Raw genomic sequence first — 24147 nt, 5'->3', positions numbered from 1 at the left:
TCCCCCGAATTCAAAAAGTATATGCAATGATCGACTGGTTATTACTTTATTTTAACTTAACGAAACTTAGATTTTGTCCTTTCTGTCTTACTGCCAATATTACTCGTAAATGAGTGCAAAGCCTGTGTTTTCTTCTTTATCGTAATGTTTCTTTAGGTTTTTTCCATTATTTTTGTTAAATGACCTAAGAGGGAACTTACCCAGCAGTTTCTGTAAATTTAACAGATAAAGTTGGCTGCCTTCCAAGAGTCATTTTGCTTTTGTTCTTCCCACACTTGTTGCACTTCAATGCCGAAATCATGCTCGATCGAAAATTACGAGACATGAATCCATAAATAACAGGGTTGACACAACTGGAATTATAAAGGAAATATTTGGCATTAAAAAACAGGATATAGTTTCAAAAATAGGTTTCTTTCGTGTTGACAATAACTTCCTTAGAAATTGCATCCAAAAGATGTTCTTTCGTTTATTTGATAGTTTGATGTGACAGTTTGACTGCACATTAAACTGGCCGTTAACTTCTACGTCTCGTAAATATAAATTGAGAAAAGACAGAACTTTTAACTTGAAAACCAAATAGCTCCTTACTTATGCAGTGCCAGAGCACTACCTCTGATCTTCTGTGCACAGTAACTAGCCGTGTGTTAGGTAGGTCTTTATATTTTTGAGTTAAAACTCACAGGCAAAGAAGAGATAATTTGTTTATGAGCTACTAATTGACTAGCGACGAGCTCTGGCTATAAACATAGGTCCAAATAATTATATAAGTAAAAATGAACTAACTGCAGTAAATAGCAAATCGTTGCGCACAAAACTAATAGTGACGAACTTATAAATTAACGAAAGACTTGTTTTTATTAAGATTTTTATTCCCAGTGTTGTTGTAGCTGGAGTCTTTTCAACTGTTTCAGCCTAAGATAGCTCAAAACTCGTGAAATCCGTGCGCAAATGGTGGAGGTAGTTCAAAACAGGGTCTTAAAGTCTTATCTTCCTACCCAAGAATAATCATAATTCTTTACAACTCCTATCTCCAAGTAAAATGTTTGTTTGGCTTTAAATGAAGGACACTAGCTACCTAAAATCTCTAAAATTATAAAACGCATAGAGGTCGCATTCCTTTAAGTAACTTTGAATAACGGCAACAAAATAAAATGAATACAAGCCAAAAATAAAAGCCAATTATTATCACACGTATTACTCTGACGGTTGTGTTCCTTGAAAAAACTTCGGATATTACAGATAGAATAGGCCTATAGTAAATAAAAGCCAATGAAGTTGTGATAATTGAATTAAATGGATAACCAAGGCCTCCAAAATAAAAGCCAATCATTTTGTCACGCGTTTATGACGGGGACTTTATTACTTGAAGTAATGTTGAATAACGTCACAACTTTCAAATCCTTACAACACTTACTGTGCAACAAGCTTTTTAATTCGGTAAAACATGGTTTCAACACATTTAATGATTTATTTCAAAATTACTTCTCGACGTAATGATACTGATTTATTAACAAAAAATTAAAAGGATACTACTTAAAAGGAAAAAATATCAACTGTTTAAGGTAAACCCTTATGGATTTGTGTTTTGGCGAAAGAATCATTACCGTACTATTTGGCTACTTCTGGTCTTTTTTCGTCTAATTTTCGGGAGGTAATCTTACATATTCTGTTTTCTTTTGAAACTTCTGGCATAGTTTCGTCACTAGCTTAATCTTGGAAAACTTATTTTTTAGCTAAAAGACAAGGAAAAAAAATCACAGAGGGTCCTTAAGTGACAGTTTCCTCTTTATGGATCTTCAATTTCATTGTCATTTACTGAGTTGAAAATACCTTCGTCCACCAACTCATGTAATTATTCAAGAGCTATTTCCCGTTAGACAGGTGCTCATTAATTTAGGACATTCTGTTGTCATATATTCACAAAGCCCTTCCTATATATGTTTTTTTGAAATTATAGCACTGAGCGAGCAGAAAAGAAAGCAGCATATTTTAACTTAGGTTAGCTTTTGCTTTGGATTTCCAAGTATGGGTGCCCATGAGGGGGGACAGGAGGAGAGACACCATCCCCCCTGGCTAGATGAAGCTGCCTTAAATTTTTATATTTTTGTTTTGAGTTTTCGATTATACAGCATTGGAAGTGCCGATTAGACCAGGTAATCCTCCACCCCTAAAATTCATCTTATGGGCGCCCATGTTTCTAAGAATTTACTAAATTTTTTGTATAGCTATAAGCCTTTTTACTAGTACATTAGGTAAAACTTCGAAACTTGAATCCAAATTAGAAATATTTTTTAGAATAATGTATTTTTAATTGACGAATACTTAAAGAACCATGTAAGGTGCAAATGTGATCTAATTGTTTGAGCTGGTTCAGTAGAAACTTACACAAACATATACATCTTTAAAAATTAGGAAAAATCATGGGCTCCATATATTTTGCCATGGACTTCTGCATGGAAAAATGAAGTCTTTGGTGGCGGTATGAGCCAACTTAAAAAAAACTGTGTGAAAAATAATAAAAGAATAATATGAAAACTTACGTCACCCAACAGCCTAAGTATGTATGGCTTTATTTTAAGGTGTAGTTGTTTTAAGGAGGTAAAATATTGTTGATATTTATATTTTGCAGATGAGAAGCTTTGCCAAATTTTAGTAATTAGTTTTCCTTATTTAATTCTACTATTTAACGTGACAACGCTGACAAAAATGCTGTACTGTCCAAAAACTTCATTATTTTGACAAAACCAACAAAATCTTTCGATTTTCACCTTTTCACATGGTTTTCAGGTAAGAACAGACCTATGGTGGGCCCAGGGTGCGAAAAAAAATCAATTGCTAATTGTAATTCAAACTGAAGCGATTCAAAATTTCCAAAATACGACTATGGGGGAGGCCCCTAAGCTGAGTCACCGGAGGTGATGACAAAAAGAAAAAATACATATTAATAAGGTTTGGGATACCTGAAATTGACCAAATTTGACATATTCTATATCTTAATTCTTTGATAGACGGTAAACCAAAGGATATTTAATTCAGTTTTCAAAATTAATTTATTCTAGTTTTGTTCTAGAATTCTTCTTGCGAGACTCGTAATAAAGTCGAGACTGCCCCTTGCAACAAAATGTTACCTGAGAAGGAACTCTCGAAACATCTTCGACGTCTTTACCCCTACACGGTACATAAGAACTCAGCATAAATCATTGCCTTGAATGAAAAACACTGGCTGCCACTAATTCAATCATTTTGTACATAAAAATTGACAAACAATTCAACTGGGATCGAGTTTCATTCATTTTCTCTAAAAACGAAATGAATTGCTTCCCTAGTTGCAAAACGTTTTGATAAACGAAGTGGACGAGAGACATGCTTCACTTTTCTGGTAAAAGCAAACAACCGGACGATTGTTTCAGTCAAATAAATAGGAAATATAGTTCCTGAAGGGATGAAACAAAAAAGCAAATTTTTCAACTGAAAGCAAGGAGCAACATCAAAACTTAAAACGAACAGAAATTATCCCATAAATGAGGCTGTCTTCCCCCTCCATAACCAGTCGCTTGTTATGATAAAGTTTATTAGTACTTTAAAGCAGCTTCTTATTCTAAGTCAAGGACCCTTGAGTTTCAACAGTCGTTCTTAAAGAAATAGTATAAAAAGTCAAGCTCTAGCGTGAAGGGTGTGGAGCTTAGGAGTAGAGAGCCCCCCTCATATACGGAATAATTTCTCTTCTTTTCGAATTTCAATGTTTCTCCTTACTTCCAGTTGAAAAAAAACTTGTTATTTCTATTTAATTTCTGATCTTATTTTTTATTCCTAAATTTGTGACGCCAGGTATAGGAAAAGGTATATTAGCACTTAAAATTTCTGAAAACTATGCTTCTGGTAATAATTACCAACTCCTCCCACCACAAAATTTCCTGGTGAGGTTTATGATACCCCGCCTGGCCTCTTCCAACTCTTTGCCGGTAAGTATGTGAATGTAATATTTAATCATACATAGAAAAAGATTGTCTTTAATGAAAGGGGTACAATTACCCCCCCCCCCACCCAACATCAATACTGAGGGTGTAGACCAAAAATATTTCTAAAATCAGGAGGGATTAGATATTAATTTCTACTCCCCCCCCCCATAAAAAAAAATCTTGGAAAATTATCTTAGGACTCAATTACAGTTAAAAAATTTAGGAATTAACAATCGAACTTTGAGGCATCTCCCCCCTCCTCCCCCATTGCCCTCGATCTATTTCCCCTCGTTCATTATAGCTGATGCGTTCTTACACATCATTGTATAGAACATTATTAAAATAGTAGACAATCAGTTTAATTAAATAAAGTTTTAATACACATTTTAGACATATTTATGCAACGAGAAGAAAGATATCACCCCGCAGCACCCTTGTTTAGGCATAGTCTAAATTAAGCGAGATGAGAGATTAATTCCTACACCTCCCCTACCCCTACTAATCTGGAAGCTCACCAAGAGTTAGTCAATTTGGGTCTTGAAATGCGGAGTTTTAGTCATCAGGCATTCTCCCGCTTACACAATGAAAAACAAGCAACAAGAAACAATAAAACACTGCTAACGTAGCAGCATCAATAGTAGAAATAGTAGGAGCCAGTGTCTTCCTAACATCTCCTTTAAAAACTGTACAAATTTAATGGCTGAATCTTATCATGGATTCACTTGCGTCACTAGCCCTTGCTACAGAAGCACCACTTACTTGAGCGTCGCCCATATGACCGTAAAAAACCAATACTATCAAGAGGTATTTTGAGAAATATTATTGGACAGGCTATTTACCAGGTTACAGTTATTTTCATTCTCATGTTCGCTGGACAGAAGATATTAGGCCTAGAGGATGGATATGTAACTGACCCGAAAAAAATACATATTCATGTTTTTATATGTTCCTTCAGTTAATTGTTTTGTGAATTTAAAAATACTCTGTTTTATAAATTATTGTAAAATATAAAATCAATTTTCAGTACTGAACTAGCGCTTCTCAAGGCAAGACATCTCTTTTGCTTCTTGATAGTTCTCAACTGCGAAATTAAAATTCTGCCATGTCAAAAATCAGTATCAATATTAAAATAAATATAAATTATATAAATTAAAGAAATTATATTAGATTATAATTCTCCTAATGTATGGGATAGCCAAAAACGCTGCCTTTAGCTAATAAACATTTAAAATAGATATTTGATATAGGAGTTATACATAACTTTTCTCTCTGAAAGGCATGAAAGTTATCTTGTTATTACTTAAACTTTCGGCCTACAGAAGTTATGTCATGGTTGGACAAAAACTGTTGAGTGAAAAATTTTAGTCATTTAAAGGTGATTTATGAATGGTGGCTCTTATATAAGTGGAGCTCGATTTTGTTTTCCGAATAAAATTTGTTCCGTAAGATTGTATAATGTAACATAAAGTCTTCTGTTATGCTACTGGGCAAGGTCTTATGGCACTATGTGAAAACACTATTGCATTGATCAAGGAGAGAGAAATGATTAAGAAAGGCATGACATTTTTTTATTTATTGATATAAGAAAAATATAACCACGACGCGACTGTGGTTATATGGAAAAAAAAGAAGCAAAATTCCATAATTTCGGGATAGGATCTTACAACCTCTGCAATAAGAGTCTCCGATATGATGAATCTAATTATGTTTTTCAGTAAGATCATCTGTCTTTTTGAAAATGTTTACCCCCTTTTTCCAAAATCAGGCAATCTTTCTCATGCTGGCAGCTTTTGATGGGTAATATTAAAGTTAATGAATGTTATACATTTCGAATGAGCATAAAATCTAATCTTTATATGGTATTAGATGTTATCAAAATTTATTTTTCAGAGTTTCGGTTACTATTGGCTCGAGTCACATCTTACTTACAATTCTTTGCAAAGAAATATTTAAAAATTTGATTCAAATGGTCTTACTGAGTGACTGAATGAAAAAACATTTAACGATATACTTCACAAAGCAACGAATAAATTGCTTCAGTGCTTCAATCGAAGTGTAGCTTTGGAAAGCTCCCTTTTCTAATTTGTCTTCAGAAACACTGTACTCGTTTCTTAAAATTTAATTCGTAATTGGATAAGCCCTTTTGTTTGCTTATAGTAATGTTTTAGCATTAGTTATGGCTAATGTATATAAACTATTCTTTTGTACCACGAGAAAATTTAGTCACAGACCATTTACAAGAAGAAGCAGCAGAATACAAGCCTGGACCTGGTTGAAAGGACTCAAAAATAAAACTGGAAATAATGTTAAAATTGACAGAAGGGACTTGGTAAAAGAAAGCTGGTACGGTTTGATTAGTGCTTTCAGACATTGAATACCACAATACATGTGACTGCATTTTTTGTAATTTTTCTCAATATCATAAGCGACAACAGCTGCTTAGCTCAGCTACTCAACAGCTGCGTCATAGGATCCTTTTTGAGTGTAAATAAAAGATTCCACACTGGTTCTGCCTAAGTAAAGAGCAATGTGGCTGCCACATATTTTCATTTATTATCTTCTTTTTGTCACACCACTTTGTATTAGGATGGCCGTAAAAACTCTGGTGAGGGCTCATTTGATTGGAAATTGAAAATTCTAGTACTGTTTTTAAGAGTCAAAAGTGATTGGATGGCAACCCATCCCTGTAGAAACTAGCAGAGTGAAGTGCAAATGAAGACTCTAGAAGCCAAAGAGCACGTAAGCCCTATTTCTGTAGTGGTAATTCCTGTTTGTCTTAAGTTTCACTTGACCATTCATTTTGTTTTTGTCATTTTGGGCTCTCGTTTATTCATTAGGGACCTCTGTACGTATTAAATTTGTACTATTGTGTGACTTTTTTTCTGCTGGTCTGCACGTGCTATGTTGCTCTCTACTGTTCTTCGAAAACTTTCCCTATAGGAAAAAAACATTTAGAATTAATTTTACAAAAGGGAGTCAAAAATGCACAAAATGTCAGCAACATTACAGGAAATATAACTAAAATTGTTACTTTTGAGAATCCTAAGAAGTATCACAAAAAAATTTGCAGAATCGAGCTGAGGCTAAAAGAAAATTTGACGAGATTCACAGCACACAAAAAAGCATAGGCCTACCCATATGCAAGAAAGTTGTGTCTAAAATTTTAAAAACGGAGCCAATAATGCAGGAATGTTTATTGAGAATTTCAAGATACCTGTCATGGAGCCAAGGCTGCCAAAAAAGTAGTAAGGATTCCCAGAAAAAAAAGCACAAAGCATATAAAACAGTTCTGCATAAAATTTTAATAATAAAACCGAGAATGCAGGAATTACCACCGGTATTCCTGTAAAATGTCGCCGAAATGCACAAAAGATTGCATCTACTTTGACATAATCCCTCTAAAATATTTGTGTTTTGAGATTGCTTGTAAATTCTGTCTGATTTTAATAACTTAGACACCCCCACCCCAATACAAAAATGTATTATAATGTCCATAATAGTTACACAGAATTAATTTGGATGGGCTATACTCAATAAGAATGCCAAGTATTATTTTTTTAGTTGGTTAGACAGTTAACGCCATCTAAATTTCTGATAAAATCATAAAACGATTCACTTCTTAGTTGACAATAATCCAGTTTAGAGTTAACATGTGGACTGATTCCTATAGTCTTCTTTTTCACCTGATTATTGCCTACACATATCTGCACAGAGGTTGGGAGAAAGAAACTCCTCGTTTATTTTTAGTCCAAAAATATTCATCGAAAATGTCCAAAAACATTCCTCAAAAATGAAAAATGCTTATCTAAAAACATACGTCACATTTTCTTGAGTGAACTTAAGATAGGAAGAGTATTCTTACCATAGAAAAATAATAGCCAGCCTTAAAATCATCAATAACGCTTAATTATCTTCAATTCATGTAGTTTTCACTTCTATTCATGCAAATTTGTCGAGCCATGCAAAAGTTTCAAGAATTGACCTAGGCTCCGACAGGAGTATAGTCTATTTATAGGTTAAATTCGAACACGTATCATAGTTTCATGGGCTTAGCAATGAGAATGGAAGTAGTATACCCGTAGAAATATATTTATCTACCTTTTATGAAAAATTCTCAAAAGTGCGTTAGAAGCAAAATTTGACAAAAAATGGTGAGTATCACAAAGAAATGACAAATATTTTTTTTATGATACGAGAAGATTTCCAACTCTTTTATGCAGTTTTTCTATAAAATTTTAGAGAAAAAAAAAAATTATAATGAACTTAGGTTCTGACAGGAGTCAAATCTTTTTTGACGTTACATAACTGTATGTATCCATTCACAAAATCTGGTCAAAGACCCTCCCCTCTTAGAATAAAAATAGACATCAATGATCTAAATTTTTTTTCAACCACATTTTAAAGAAAAAGATTTACTTTCTAGACCATATGTTTGCAACCTCAGATCCATTTTGTGTTTAATGGTTACAAATCTTGGGATTGTATGACAATTCCTGCAATTTTAGCTCCAACGTAGGCTATGTAGTGCCGAGTAAAAAATCCGTAACCTCGACAACATTGGGCCATTTTTGGGGTAGTTTTCCTTCCAAAAAGCTTAGTCCAAAGTTTTCGTTCTCAGCTACAAACTGTAGTATCTAATCCTCAAAAAAAAAAACAAAAAAAAACAATAATAACATTGGTGATACAATCAGGTTAAATTTTGTGCAATCTTAGCAGTAGAAAGGCCCCTATTGATCCGAGCGGGAGTCCAAATATGGGCATAGAGTCCCTAGAGAGAACACGTGGTTAATCGGTCAATGACCAAGTCTGACAGGTGATGTCAAGGTTGATTGATTTGTCACGAAAGGGGAATTAATTTATTGTTTCCAAGGAGAATTGTCTCCGGGACGAAGTTTATTAATATCTTTGGAGTTCGACCAGGAGCATTGTTTCCGGAATTATTGATTCACGAAATGGGAATTAATTTATTTTTTCCAAGGAGAATTGTCTCCGGGACGAAGTTTATTAATATCTTTGGAGTTCGACCAGGAGAATTGTTTTCCGGAATTATTGATTCACGAAAGGGGAATTAATTTATTGTTTTCAAGGAGAATTGTCTTCGGGACGAAGTTTATTAATATCTTTGGAGTTCGACCAGGAGAATTGTTTCCGGCGAATGTTTTGATCTTAGAGATGAAGAAATTAACACGGGAAACGGTTTCCCGGTAATTTAAAATGTAACAGTGCAGGGATGCCAAAAACAAAAGGAACACGCTGAAATTACGTTTAGGGGTTATTTGAGTGAAACCGTTTTAGACATTTTAGGGAATTATTTCGGTAAAACAGTTAGAGGCATTTTAAAATATGATTTTAGAAGAGGTTTTAGAAGAGGATTTGAGGGTGAAACTCTGTGGTCATTATAATACACAAGTTCCATTTGAACAGTGTCTTGAGGTCTCCTACCCCAACCCCAAAGGGCTCCGATCCCCCAAACCCAACCCCAAAGGAAGCCCCCCCCCCCAAAGGTCCCCCGGGCTCCCCAAGGGCCCTCCGGGCCCCCCAAAGGGCCTCCGGCGTCCCAAAGGACCCAGAGCCCTCATTTTTAATACTTTTTTAAGGCTTTATTATATCTTGTCAGAACAAGTTATTTTCTTAATGTCCATTCTAAACCCATTTTACAAGTTGGAATGGGTGAGACCGTTTTAGACATTATAGGGAATTATTTCGGCGAAACAGTTAGAGACATTTTAAAAAATGATTTTAGAAGATGTTTTAGAAGAGGATTTGAGGGTGAAACTCTGTGGTCGTTATAATACACAAGTTCCATTTGAACAGTGTCGTGAGGTCCCCTACCCCAACCCCGAAGGCCCCCCATCCCCCTAATGCCCCTTGAGCCCCCAAAGACCACCGGGACCACTCCCCCCCCCATTTTTTTAAAATAATTTTTGAATTTTTTTAACATGGTATTTTTTTCAACTTTTTTATGTATCTTAAAGTGACATGAAATATGCTTACGGCTCTACCAATCGTACTCTGTGCTTGTTCATAGACACGACGCGACTTTCCCATTGGTACTCTATGGCAGGTTATCGACACTACCTAGTTTAATGCGTGCATTAAATCAGTATTTTTTACGCAGTGGAAGGATAAACACACAATTTATATCTGTACAAAAGTGAAGATGAAATATTCGACGAAAGTATGTGCACATGAAAAAATCATCGTCGTGTTGAATGCTGACAAGGAGAAATACCTGAACTATGAAACGAGTACAAGTGGTTACACTATTGGAAATGTATGCGTGCGTTGTCATGACAGCGAGAAATTAGATATCTTTGGAGTACCCAAGAATTTCAATCGTGTAAACGGTGGAAATGCGAGAGTAACATTACCAGAGAAATTAGTGCTCAAAGAGAATGCAAACTTAAAATAATTGTCGATGATCGGGGACAACTCCTTGCTACTGTTGCCGGTAACACATTACCTGTTGATACATCCTATCATCATCTTTCCGGTATTAGCATTTTAAAGAGGACAAGAAGAAGACAAGCATACTCCTGCACTAATGTCATTAATCATATCTTGTCAATATGCCAAAACTGCTATCTATGTAAAAATAATGTGACAATAGACAGTGAAATCGCAGGCAGAATAAAAAGGACATTAGCAGACAATATCATCAATGAATATAAAGATGAATTGACGGAAATTCAAGCACAAGTGTACTAATAATGTATAATAATGTATTTAACGTATTTTTATATTAATATTCTACATGTAGTTATTTCATTAAAAATATCTTATGCATTATTTTGCTAAGTGTTCATTATTTTTAGGGTATGCTAGAACGTCAAACGTTCAGAATATCTATTAAAAAGGTCAAAGATGTAAGAAAAAGAATTTTTAGAGATAAAGATACTACTAGCAGGCTCAATTTGTCATAGAAGATAGAAAAGTTCAAGATCTCTTCTGAATTTTACCAAAGAACACAATTCATTTCTAATTTCACCAGAGAAAATAAAAAGCTTCCACTTCAGTTTTAAGTTCACCAAGACATAAAAATTTAAAGTTCACTTCTAAATTTTTCCGTAGAAGATAGGAAAAGTTATACTATGATTGTGATTATTTTCCATGAAGATAAAAAGTTTCACTTTAATTCTAAATTTTCTTAAATTCAATTCCGACCTTTCTCAAAAATTTAAAGTTCTGTTCCAAATATTTTCCCGGAAGAAGAAAAGTTCAACTTCGATTCTGAATTTTCTCAATGAAAATGAAATAAGTTATTGATCATTTCTATTTTCCCAAAATAATATAAAAATTTTCCACTTCAGTTCAGATTTTTCTCAAACAGATGAAAAAATTTAAAGTTATGTTCCAAATATTTTCCCGGAAGAAGAAAAGTCCCAAGATATAAAAAATTTAAATTTCACTTCTAAATTTTTCCGTAGAAGATAGGAAAAGTTATACTATGATTGTGATTATTTTCCATGAAGATAAAAAGTTTCACTTTAATTCTAAATTTTCTTAAATCTTAAAATGACATGAAATATGCTTACGGCTCTACCAATCGTACTCTTTGCTTGTTCATAGACACGACGCGGCTTTCCCACTGGTACTCTATGGCAGGTTATCGACACTACCTAGTTTATTGCATGCATTAATTCAATATTTTTTACGCATTGGAAGGATAAACAAACAAATCATATCTGTAAAAAGTGAAGATGAATTATTCGACGAAAGTGTGTGCACATGATAAAATCATCCTCGTGTTGAATGCTGACAAGGAGAAATACCTGAACTATGAAACGAGTGAAAGCGGTAACACTATTGGAAATGTATGCATGCGTTGTCATGACAGCGAGAAGTTAGATTCCTTTGGAGTACCCAAGAATTTCCATCATGCAAACGGTGGATATGCGAGAGTAAACATTACCAGAGAAATTAGTACTCAAAGAGAATGCCAACATAAAAATAATAGTTGATGAAGAGGGACAACTTCTAGCTAATGGTTCTGGTAGCATGTTAGTCGTTGATAGATCTTATCGCTATCTTTCCAGTGTTAGCATTCGAATGAAAGCTAAGGGAAAAAGAAGACAAGCATACAGCTGCACCAACATCATAAATAATATCTTGCCAATGTGTCAAAACTGCTATCTATGAAAAATAATGTGACAATAGACAGTGAAATCGCAGGCAGAATAAAAAGGACATTAGCAGACAATATCATCAATGAATATAAAGATGAATTGACGGAAAGTGAAGCGCAAGTGTACTAATAATGTATAATAATGTAATTAACATATTTTTATATTAATATTCTACTTGTCGTTATTTCATTAAAAATATCTTATGCATTATTTTGTTAAGTGTTCATTATTTTTAGGGTATACTAGAACGTCAAACGTTTAGAATATCTATTAAAAAGGTCAGAGATGTAAGAAAAAGAATTTTAGAGATAATGACACTACTAGCAGGCTCAATTTTTCATAGAAGATAGAAAAGTTCAAGTTCTCTTCTGAATTTTACCAAAGAACACAATTCAATTCTAATTTCACCAGAGAAAATAAAAAGCTTCCGCTTCAGTTTTAAGTTCACCAAGACATAAAAAATTTAAAGTTCACTTCTAAATTTTTCCGTAGAAGATAGAAAAAGTTTTAATATGATTTTGATTATTTTCTATGAAGATAAAAAGTTTCACTTTAATTCTAAATTTTCTTAAATTCAATTCCAACCTTTCTCAAAGAGTCAAATTTAAAGTTCTGTTCCAAATATTTCCCCGGAAGAAAAAAAGTTCAACTTCGATTCTGAATTTTCCCAATGAAAATTAAATAAGTCATTGATCAATTCTATTTTCCCAAAATAATATAAAATTTTCAACTTCAATTCAGATTTTTCTCAAAGAGATGAAAAATTTAAAATACTGTTCCAAATTTTTCATAGAAGATAGAAATAGTTCAAGTTCTCTTCTGAATTTTACCAACGAACATAATTCAATTCTAATTTCTCAAGAGAAAATAAAAAGCTTCCACTTCACTTTTAAGTTCACCAAGACATAAAAATTTAAAGTTCACTTCTAAATTTTTCCATAGAAGATAGAAAAAGTTATACTATGATTGTGATTATTTTCCATGAAGATAAAAAGTTTCACTTTAATTCTAAATTTTCTTCAATTCAGTTCCGACTTTTCTCAAAGAGATGAAAAAATTTTAAGTTCTGTTCCAAATATTTTCCTGGAAGAAGAAAAGTTCAACTTCGATTCTGAATTTTCTCAATGAAAATGAAATATGTTATTGATCAATTATATTTCATCAAAATAATATAAAAAGTTTCCACTTCAGTTCAGATTTTTCTCAAAGAGATGAAAAAATTTTAAATACTGTTCCAAATTTTTCTTAGAAGATAGAAAAGTTCAAGTTCTCTTCTGAATTTTAGCAAAGAACATAATTCAATTCTAATTTCTCCAGAGAAAATAAAAAACTTCCACTTCAGTTTTAAGTTCACCAAGGCATAAAAATTTAAAGTTCACTTCCAAATTTTTCATAGAAGATAGAAAAGTTCAAGTTCTCTTCTGAATTTTACCAAAGAACACAATTCAATTCTAATTTCTCCAGAGAAAATAAAAAGCTTCCACATATTATTTTCCATGAAGATAAAAAGTTTAACTTTAATTCTAAATTTTCTTAAATTCAGGTCCGACTTTTCTCAAAGAGATGAAAAATTTAAAGTTCTGTTCCAAATATTTTCCCGGAAGAAGAAAAGTTCAACTTCGATTCTGAATTTTCTCAATGAAAATGAAATAAGTTATTGATCAATTCTTGAAAAAATTTAAAGTTCTGTTCCAAATTTTTCATAGAAGATAGGAAAAGTTATACTTTGATTGTGAATATTCTTCACAAAGATATGGAGCTCCACTTTAATTCTGAATTTTCTCGATGAAGTGTAAAATGTACAAGTTCTCTTCTGAATTTTCATAGAGAAGAGAAATAAAGTTAGCTCAATTCTGAAATTTACCAATGAAAATAAAACAGCTTCCATTTCAGTTCCTAATTTCTCAAAGACATAAAAAATTTAAAGTTAATTTCTAAATTTTTTCATAGAAGATAGGAATGGATATACTATGATTGTGAATATTTTCCATGAAGATAAAAAGTTTCACTTTATTTCTAATTTATCTGAAATTCAGTTCATTCATCTAACCATCAAAAACAATAGGTTAGGTCCACGGACCAGGATCCCCACCCCAGGGGCCACAGGCCGAAGGCGGCACAGTCGGGGTCTCCATCCCCAGGATAGGTTAGGTTACCTAACATTTCTAGGGTTCGCAGGTTAGGTTAGGTTAAGTTGCCTTAACCTAACCAGGTTAGGTTAGGTTACCTAACCTAATTAGGGTTAGCAGGCTAGGTTAGGTTAGGTTCGGTTAAGTGGCCGGCCACTTAATCGAACCTAACCTAACCTGCTAACCCTTATTAGGTTAGGTAGGTTAGGCTAGATCAAGTTAGGTTAGGTTAAGTTAGGTTAGGTTAGGTCAACCTACGTACGCGCGCGTACGTAGGCTAACCTAACCTAACCTAACTTAACCTAACCTAACCTTTTGGAACAGAACTTTAAATTTTTTCATCTCTTTGGGACAGTATTTTAAATTTTTCATCTCTTTGAGAAAAATCTGAATTGAAGTGGAAAATTTCATATTATTTTGGGAAAATAGAATTGATCAATAACTTATTTCATTTTCATTGAGAAAATTCAGAATCGAAGTTGGACTTTTCTTCTTCCAGGAAAATATTTGGAATCTTCTTCCGGGAAAATATTTGGAACAGAACTTTAAATTTTTTCATGTCTTTGGGAAAGGTCGGAATTGAATTAAAGAAAATTTAGAATTAAAGTGTAACTGTTTATCTTCATAGAAAATAATCACAATCATAGTATAACTTTTCTTATCTTCTATGGAAAAATTTAGAACTGAACTTTAAATTTTTTATGTCTTGGTGAACTTAAAACTGAAGTGGAAGCTTTTTAATTTCTCTGGAGAAATTAGAATTGAATTTTGTTCTTTGGTAAAATTCAGAAGAGAACTTGAACTTTTCTATCTTCTCTGAAAAATTTGGAATTGTATTTTAAATTTTTTCATCTCTTTGAGAAAAATCTGAACTGAAGTAGAAACTTTTTATATTATTTTGGGGAAATAGAATTGATCAATAACTTATTTCATTTTCATTGAGAAAATTCAGAATCAAACTGAACTTTTCTTCTTTCGTTAAAATATTTGGAACAGAACTTTAAATTTTTTCATCTCTTTGAGAAAAGTCGGAAGTGAATTTAAGATAATTTAGAATTAAAGCGAAACTTTTCATCTTCATAGAAAATAATCACAATCATAGCATAACTTTTCTTATCTTCTATGGAAAAGTTTAGAAGTGAACTTTAATTTTTTTTTGTCTTGGTGAACTTAAAACTGAAGTGGAAGCTTTTTATTTTCTCTGGAGAAATTAGAATTGAATTATGTTCTTTGCCAAAATCCAGAAGAGAACTTAAACTTTTCTATCTTCTAAGAAAAATTTGGAACAGTATTTAACTGTTTTTCATTTCTTTGAGAAAAATCTGAACCGAAGTGGAAACTTTTTATATTATTTTGATGAAATAGAATTGATCAATAACATATTTCATTTTCATTGAGAAAATTCAGAATCGAAGTTGAACTTTTCTTCTTCCGGGAAAATATTTGGAACAGAACTTAAAATTTTTTCATCTCTTTGAGAAAAGTCGGAACTGAATTTAAGAAAATTTAGAATTAAAGTGAAACTTTTTATCTTCATGGAAAATAATCACAATCATAGTATAACTTTTTCTATCTTGTATGGAAAAATTTAGAAGTGAACTTTCAATTTTTATGTCTTGGTGAACTTAAAAGTGAAGTGGAAGCTTTTTATTTTCTCTTGAGAAATTAGAATTGAATTATGTTCGTTGGTAAAATTCAGAAGAGAACTTGAACGTTTCTATCTTCTATGAAAAATTTGGAACCGTATTTTAAATTTTTCATCTCTTTGAGAAAAATCTGAATTGAAGTTGAAAATTTTATATTATTTTGGGGATATATAATAGATCAATGACTTATTTAATTTTCATTGAGAAAATTCAGAAACGAATTTGAATTTTTTTTCTTCCGCGAAACTATTTAAAACATAACTTTAAATTTGACTCTGTGAGACAGGTCGGAATTGAATTTAAGAAAATTTTGAATTAAAGTGAAACTTTTTATCTTCATGGAAAATAATCACAATCATAGTATAACTTTTCTTATCTTCTAGGGAAAAATTTAGAAGTGAACTTTAAATTTTTATGTCTTGGTGAACTTAAAACTAAAGTGGAAGATTTTTATTTTCTCTTGTGAAATTAGAAATGAATTGTGTTCTTTTTTAAAATTCATAAGAGATCTTGAACTTTTCTATCTCCTATGAAAAATTGAGCCTGCTAGTAGTATCTTTATCTCTAAAAATTCTTTTTCTTACATCTCTGACCTTTTTAATAGATATTCTGAACGTTTGACGTTCTAGCATACCCTAAAAATAATGAACACTTAACAAAATAATGCATAAGATATTTTTAATGAAATAACTACATGTAGAATATTAATATAAAATACGTTAAATACATTATTATACATTATTAGTACACTTGCGCTTCACTTTCCGTCAATTCATCTTTATATTCATTGATGTAATTGTCTGCTAATGTCCTTTTTATTCTGCCTGCGACTTCACTGTCTATTCTCACACTGTGTTTACATAGGTAACAGTTCTGGCATATAGACATGATATGATTAATGACATTATTGCAGGAGTATACTTGTCTTCTTCTTGTTCTATTTAAAATGCTAATACCAGAAAGATGATGATAGGATTTATTAACAGGTAATGTGTTACCAGCAACAGTAGCAAGGAGTTGTCCCCGATCATTGACAATTATTTTATGTTTGCATTCTCTTTGAGTACTAATTTCTCTGGTAATGTTACCCTCACATATCCACCGTTTACACGATTGAAATTCTTGGGTACTCCAAAGAAATCTAACTTCTCGCTGTCATGACAACGCATGCAAACATTTCCAATAGTGTTACCACTTGCACTCGTTTCATAGTTCAGGTATTTCTCCTTGTCAGCATTCAACACGACGATGATTTTTTCATGTGCACATACTTTCGTCGAATAATTCATCTTCACTTTTTTACAGATATGAATTGTGTGTTTATCCTTCCACTGCGTAAAAAATACTGATTTAATGCACGCAATAAACTAGGTAGTGTCGATAACCTGCCATAGAGTACCAGTGGGAAAGCTGCGTCGTGTCTATGAACAAGCACAGAGTATGATTGGTAGAGCCGTAAGCATATTTCATGTCATTTTAAGATACTTAAAAAGGTTAAAAAAATACCATGTAAAAAAAATTCAAAAATTATTTTAAAAAAAGGGGGGGGCGAGGTCCCGGTGGTCTTTGGGGGCCCGAGGGGCATTAGGGGGACCTGGGGCCTTTGGGGTTGGGGTAGGAGACCTCACGACACTGTTCAAATGGAACTGGTGTATTATAACGACCACAGAGTTTCACCGTCAAATCCTCTTCTAAAACATCTTCTAAAATCATCTTTTAAAATGGCTCTAACTGTTTCGCCGAAATAATTCCCTAACATGTCTAAAATGATTTCGCCCATTTCAACTTGTAAAATGGGTTTAGGATGTACATTAAGAAAATACCTTGTTCTGAAAAGATATAATAAAGCCTTAAAAAGTATTAAAAATGGGGGCTCTGGGGCCTTTGGGACGCGGGGGGCCCGGAGGGCCCTTTGGGAGCCCGGGGACCTTTGGGGGCGGGAACTTCCCTTGGGGTTGGGGAAGGGGGATCGGAGCCCTTTGGGGTTGGGGTAGGGGACCTCAAGACACTGTTCAAATGGAACTTGTGTATTATAATGACCACAGAGTTTCACCCTCAGATCCTCTTCTAAAACCTCTTCTAAAATCATCTTTTAAAATGCCTTTAACGGTTTCGCCGAAATAATTCCCTAAAATGTCTAAAACGGTTTTGCTCAAATAACCCCTAAACGTAATTTCAGCGTGTTCCTTTTGTTTTTGGCATCCCTGCGCTGTCACATTTGAAATTACTGGGAAACCCTTTCCCGTGTTAATTTCTTCATCTCTAAGATCAAAACATTCGCCGGAAACAATTCTCCTGGTCGAACTCCAAAGATATTAATAAACTTCGTCCCGAAGACAATTCTCCTTGGAAACAATAAATTAATTCCCCTTTCGTGAATCAATAATTCCGGAAACAATTCTCCTGGTCGAACTCCAAAGATATTAATAAACTTCGTCCCGGAGACAATTCTTCTTGGAAACAATAAATTAATTCCCCTTTCGTGAATCAATAATTCTGGAAACAATTCTCCTGGTCGAACTCCAAAGATAATAATAAACTTCGTCCCGGAGACAATTCTCCTTGGAAACAATAAATTAATTCCCCTTTCGTGACAAATCAATCAACCTTGACATCACCTGTCAGACTTGGTCATTGACCGATTAACCACGTGTTCTCCCTAGGGACTCTATGCCCATATTTGGACTCCCGCTCGGATCAATAGGGGCCTTTCTACTCTTAGCCACATTTTGCACTTTCATTTTGTTCATATTTGTTCCAAAAGGAATGTTGTACAGCGCATTTATTGTTAGCATTACCTTTAAGAAGTTTTTAATCCATCCCTTTTGTGTCTTTTTTACTTTTATTACTATACGAGGAATTTCATATCTTTTTTGCAAGAAACGTCTCTTGAAGGCTGCTGTAAAATTAATATACTCTAGTAGAAGCTCTAACGGTATGTATATTTTCTTCGAAACATTCTACAAGGAAAACACAATTCCTGATAATGCCTTATAGCGAAAAGCGGAACTAGCAGATATGAAATTCGTCGAATTTGGATGAATTTTTTTTTCTAAAATGAACACAAAGAACTATGTTTAGAGTAAAAATAAGTAGATATTATCCTTTTATGAAGTCTTTCCCCTTCACCACCTCCCGGCAATTTACTATAAAGTTTTACTTGTGCTTTACAACATTTTCGAGTGCAACAAATACAGTCGAGGGGTAACATCAAGTGTTTTATTTTAGTGTTTTAATTTTTTAAATAAGCATGAATATACAATAACCCACCTAAATATTAGCAGTTGCATAACTACACAATAATTTACATTTTGACACATTTTTGCTAATATTTACACAATAATTTACATTTTTTTATGAAGCTTCGAATAAATTTACGCAGTTAAAACAGTTAAACAAAGCTTAATTTTTTTTTCTGTTTTCCGTTTATTTTGTATGGACAAAATACACCTACAGACCTGAACGCGTCATCGCGCGCCTTATGGCTATTAAAACTTCAGTCCAGTATACTGTTTTTTTGCTAAAAATTGGAGAAAAAGACTCAATTTGTCGTTATCAGTATAGGTACTTCACGGCGATAATATACTTTCTCACACAATCATCTTCATCATGCAGTTTTGTAGCCAAAACGGCACCTTGAAAACTCCTTCCGCCTAAGGTATAACTGGATTTCGCCCCTTGTGGTTTTTTAGCTACTTTTTTATCTATGTAAGTTAAAGAAAAACTAAAAAGGATATCCTAATCGGACTTTGGATGCTATTAGAGAATCAACATCAGGGCGTTATCATGGGTAAAAATCGAGCAATTCTGTGAGTGGCTTGGGGGCTGGACAAGACGAAAGGGAAAGTGCATTTCAGCATTCCAGGTCAGGGAGGTACTTTGAGTAGTAGAATTTCTAGTAGTTTTTTTTGTCTTTTATAAACAAAAAATTTTTAAAGCATGATTTTGGGAACTTCACAGTTAGCAGCTTTTTAACATCTTTCTATCATACAGTCAGGGAATTTGGACTTGGTTTTTATTACAATGACATTTTCTATTTGGTCAGACTAATTATAAACGGGTAACACAAAATAAAAACCAAAACCTAAACTCTTCCTTCCTTAGGCAAAAACTGGTAATGGAGCCCATTTCATAATTTCGATAAACGAACATCACTTTTGATAATTTGCAGTAATTCGAAACAGAAAAAAGCCATTTTTCTTCTTTTCCCTTTTCTCCCTTTTATAGGTTTCTCCCTTTTCTTTCTCCTGCTCATTTTCCTTGCCTGAAATCTTTGTATCTCATGTATAGATTCAAAACTAGTTCTTTTTCATAATCAGATGGTAGAAAACGAGTCTAAATATACTTCAAAAAATTTTCAACTAATAGAAATAAAAAAAAATGTTCGGCCTGTCAAAAGTTAGAATAGACAGATAAAAAAAAGAAAGAATATGTTATGCTCCATTAAAATTGATAGAAAAAAGATGTCCAACCTGTTTGTGTAGGCCAATAATTGTACAAAAGTATACGTCACTCGCGAGATGCCGACGTCTCTTTGAAGTGAAAGATGGTCAAATGCTGTCAACACTTCATCGATCAAATACGGAGTCCAGCAAACAATAAAAATCACAACAACTGTCACAAGCATTTTGATGAGCTAAAAGAAAAATTATATATGTCATCAATTTAGCCCAAGAAGAGAAAACCTCCAAGTCTTACGTGAAAAAAGAAAAAATAACATGATTAAACCTTCAATAGTGGCTCAAACAAGTTTTTAGCATTTGATAGGCTGAAGTTAAACTTCAAAAATGAAATAAGTTTTTCATATATACAATTGAGAATAAATTTTCTTTTAAAAACACTGCTTTCAGTTTTTTGTTTTGACTAGATAGTAATGAGCCTAAAACCTACTGCGTCATTGGCGCCTTACTGAAAACTATATGAGTCTTGAACAGTCTTGGAAAGTATAAACAAAATCAAATTCAATATTAGATATATAATGTTAGATATATATATATATATAAATAATATAAATAAATATTAGATATGTATAATTGTTGAAAGATCCATCAGTTCAAGATGTTTTTTTCACTGTAATTTTTATTTTCATTTTAAATGCTGTAAGAACTGGAAAAGAATAAATTTGTAATATACGAGTAATTCGTTTTCAGTGAAGCGCCAATGACGCAGAAGGCTTTAGGTTTTTACAGTTAAAGAAGGAGGCAGTATCCAAATTTTGTTTGTAGTGAAACTTTATTTGTCTTGACCAATCTTGGAAAGAACTAATAAATTAAACTGAATATTTGATGTATAATGATATTAATTGCTGAAAGCTCATCAGTTCCAAATTTTACTGTAATTTTAATATTTATCTTCAATATTAAGCACAAAAGAAAACATTTGTAATATAATTTGTTTTCAGTAAATCGCCAATGACGCAGTAGCTTTTAGACTTCTGCAGTGAGGCGATACCCAAACTCTTGTTTGTAGTTATTCTTATTCGATTCAAACTTGATTTGCATATTCAATTTAAGTTTCACTTGTTTTAAGATTTATTTATTCATTTACATTAATATATACTGTATGTTTGTTCCCATTGATTCTTTATTTAATTTCTGTTCGTTTTAAGTTTCATTTATACTTTAATAGCAAACTATTTTTTTCGTTTTAAGCTTGATTTTCATATTCAATCCAAGCATTACTCGCTTTAAGACTATTTATTCATTTATATGATTACTTGTTGTGGGTTTTTTGCTATGATTGTTTATTTAATTTCTGTTCGTTTTGGGTTCCATTTATTCTTTAATGGTAATTTCTGGTCATTTCGAGTTTGAATTTTAACAGGTATTTGTATCTCCTGATCTTAAGTTTAAAATGACCTTTACTTTTCTTTGAAAAAGTTATTTTTCGGAAAGTTTTTTTAATTAATTTTTGTCCTTTTTTTATTGCAAAAAGTTTCAGGTTTTTATGGCATTGGGGGCTGCTTACTGTCCGATTATTCTTGACTTAAAAAATGTACTGTCCGATTATTCTTGACTTATCAAATGAGGCTTTTTTCAAAGTCTATACGATTACCTCTTTGATAAAAACCTTATATACGAACAATAGACATCTTGCATAAATTGTGGACAGCGCTTGACAGCAATGAATGGATTGAAAAATAGCAATTTTAATTAACGCGATCTTCCGTTAATTAAGTTAATTACATTACTTTAGATTACGTTAGGGGGGTTGCCCCCTCGCCCTTCCCCTGGATCCGCCACTGCCTTACACTCTCTGTTTCTTTCCTTGTTAGGGAGAAGAGCATATGCCTAATAGGTGTGTGTTAATACCAAAACATTCTAACTCTCATTGGGCCTTCAGGTATAGACAGAATTAGTTCAAAGGAAGGGGTAGGGAAAAAGGGCGTGGTGGGGTATTCGCCCTTCGATCAATTTTGACTCTTAAGAGCTGGACTAGAACTTCCAATTTCCAATCAAATGAGCCCTCTCGGAAGCTTATACGAGAATCCCTTCCGGCCCCCGGGCCCTGGGGGGTTTTATCGACGCCAGAGTTTTGTTGCTTAAGCTTTCAACTATTTTTAACAAAATGGTATTTTTAACTCTTGCATATAAAGCAGCTCTGGGGGGGGGGGGAGGAATAATAAAAAATTTTGAAGCTATATAAGATTTATTCATTCATTTATCTTTGCACCGGTTATCTTTATGTTTGTAAGATAGTTAATTTTAATTTATGTTCGTTCGGGGTTTTAAGCTTCTGCAGTAAGGTGCTACCCAAACTCTTGTTTGTAGCTCTTTTATTCGATTCAAACTACGTTTAATAAAATAGCTGTCTCAAAATTTTGACTGGTTGAGTTTGGGGAAAAGGTGTGCGTGAGAGGGGAGTTATTTGCCCTCAAATCACTTTCGACTGTTAAAAGGGTACTAGCCCTTTGAATTTCCAATCGAATGATCCTTCTTTGAAGTATCTACGACACCCCCTTCTATAAAAACCTTATGTGCCCCCAGGGTATAGCTTAAAACACTTGCCTTGAGGGTTGTGGGGGAGTGTCCTCCTCAAAAACATATTTTCTATCTGAAAATCAACTACGCGGAACAAAATGGCTATCTCAAAATTTTGATTGGATGTGTTTGGGGGAATAATGGGCGTGGGGGGGGGCGGATAGGTGCCCTCCAATCACTTTCGACCATTATAAAAGACACTATCCCTTTGAATTTCCAATCTAATGAGCCTGTTTTGAAGTTTTTTCGACAACACCTGCTATAAATACCTTATATGCCCCCAGGGCATAACTTAAAACCCTTGCCCTAAGGGTTGTGGGGGAGTGTCCTCCTCATAAACATATTTCCTATCTGGAAATCAACTGCGCTGAACCAAATGGCTATCTAAAAATTTTGATTGGATGTGTTTGGGGGAATGATGGGAGTGGGGGGGGGGGAAGGCTAGTTGCCCTCCAATCATATTCGACTATTTAAAAGGGCACTAGCCCTTTGAATTTCTAATCGAATAAGCCTTTTTTGAAGTTTCTACGACAACACCTTCTTTAAAAACCTTATATCCCCTAGGGCATAACCTATAACCCTTGCCCGGAGGGTTTTGGAGGATTGATCTCCTCAAAAAGAGATTTTCTTTATGGAAATCCACTACGCTGAACAAAATGGCTATCTCAAAACTTTGATTGGATGTGTTTGGGGGAATGATGAGCGTGGGGGAGGGGGGGCTAGTTACCCTAAAATCACTTTCTACTATTAAAAAGGGCACTAGCCATTTGAATTACCAATGGAATGAGCCTGTTTTGAAGTTTCTAAGACAACGCCTTCTATAAAAACCTTATATGCCCCCAGGGCATAACTTAAAACACTTGCCCTGAGGGTTGTGGGGGAGTTTCCTCCTCAAAAACATATTTTCTATCTGGAAATAAACTACACTTAACATAATGGCTATCTCAAATTTTGATTGGATCTGTTTGGGGGAATGATGGGCGTGGGGGGGGAGGCTAGTTGCCCTCCAATCGTTTTCGACTATTAAAAAGGGCACTAGAACTCTCGATTTCCAGTCGAAGAAACCCCCTTTGAAGTTTCTACGACGACCCCTTCCGTATGAAGTGCCTCTGGGAAAAAAATAATAACAAAACATTGGAGCCGTATGGCCTTTACTATAGGCAACGCTACAGCGTTGCCTCTGATTTTAAAATTCATATTAAGCAACTATCCTTTCTTTAAGAATCATAGAACTTGAATCAAGAGGTATCTAAGGTAAGCTTGTAGTACAACTACTACTACAGCTACTACTACTACTTCTGTTG

General features: G+C 33.6%; 1 protein-coding gene across 2 annotated transcripts in view; it reads right to left on the bottom strand.

The window, feature by feature from the left end:
• The window catches only part of LOC148956157 (neuropeptide FF receptor 2-like), a 126127-nt gene that overhangs the window by 15593 nt on the left and 86387 nt on the right, over positions 1-24147 (bottom strand). For both annotated transcript variants that reach the window (XM_089094187.1, XM_089094196.1), the window contains exons 3-4: positions 20336-20499; positions 201-353 (exon numbers count right to left, since the gene is read on the bottom strand). In XM_089094187.1, coding sequence (XP_088950313.1) covers positions 201-353; positions 20336-20499 — 317 coding nt within the window. The remainder of the gene's footprint in view (positions 1-200; positions 354-20335; positions 20500-24147) is intronic.

The sequence above is a fragment of the Artemia sp. Qi Xiang Cuo genome, chromosome 1 (genome assembly GCF_049724085.1).
Source record: "Artemia sp. Qi Xiang Cuo chromosome 1, ASM4972408v1, whole genome shotgun sequence".
Classification (NCBI taxonomy): Eukaryota; Metazoa; Arthropoda; class Branchiopoda; order Anostraca; family Artemiidae; genus Artemia; species Artemia sp. Qi Xiang Cuo.
Note: the sequence above shows the minus strand (reverse complement) of the source record. Positions and strands in the feature narration are given on the sequence as shown.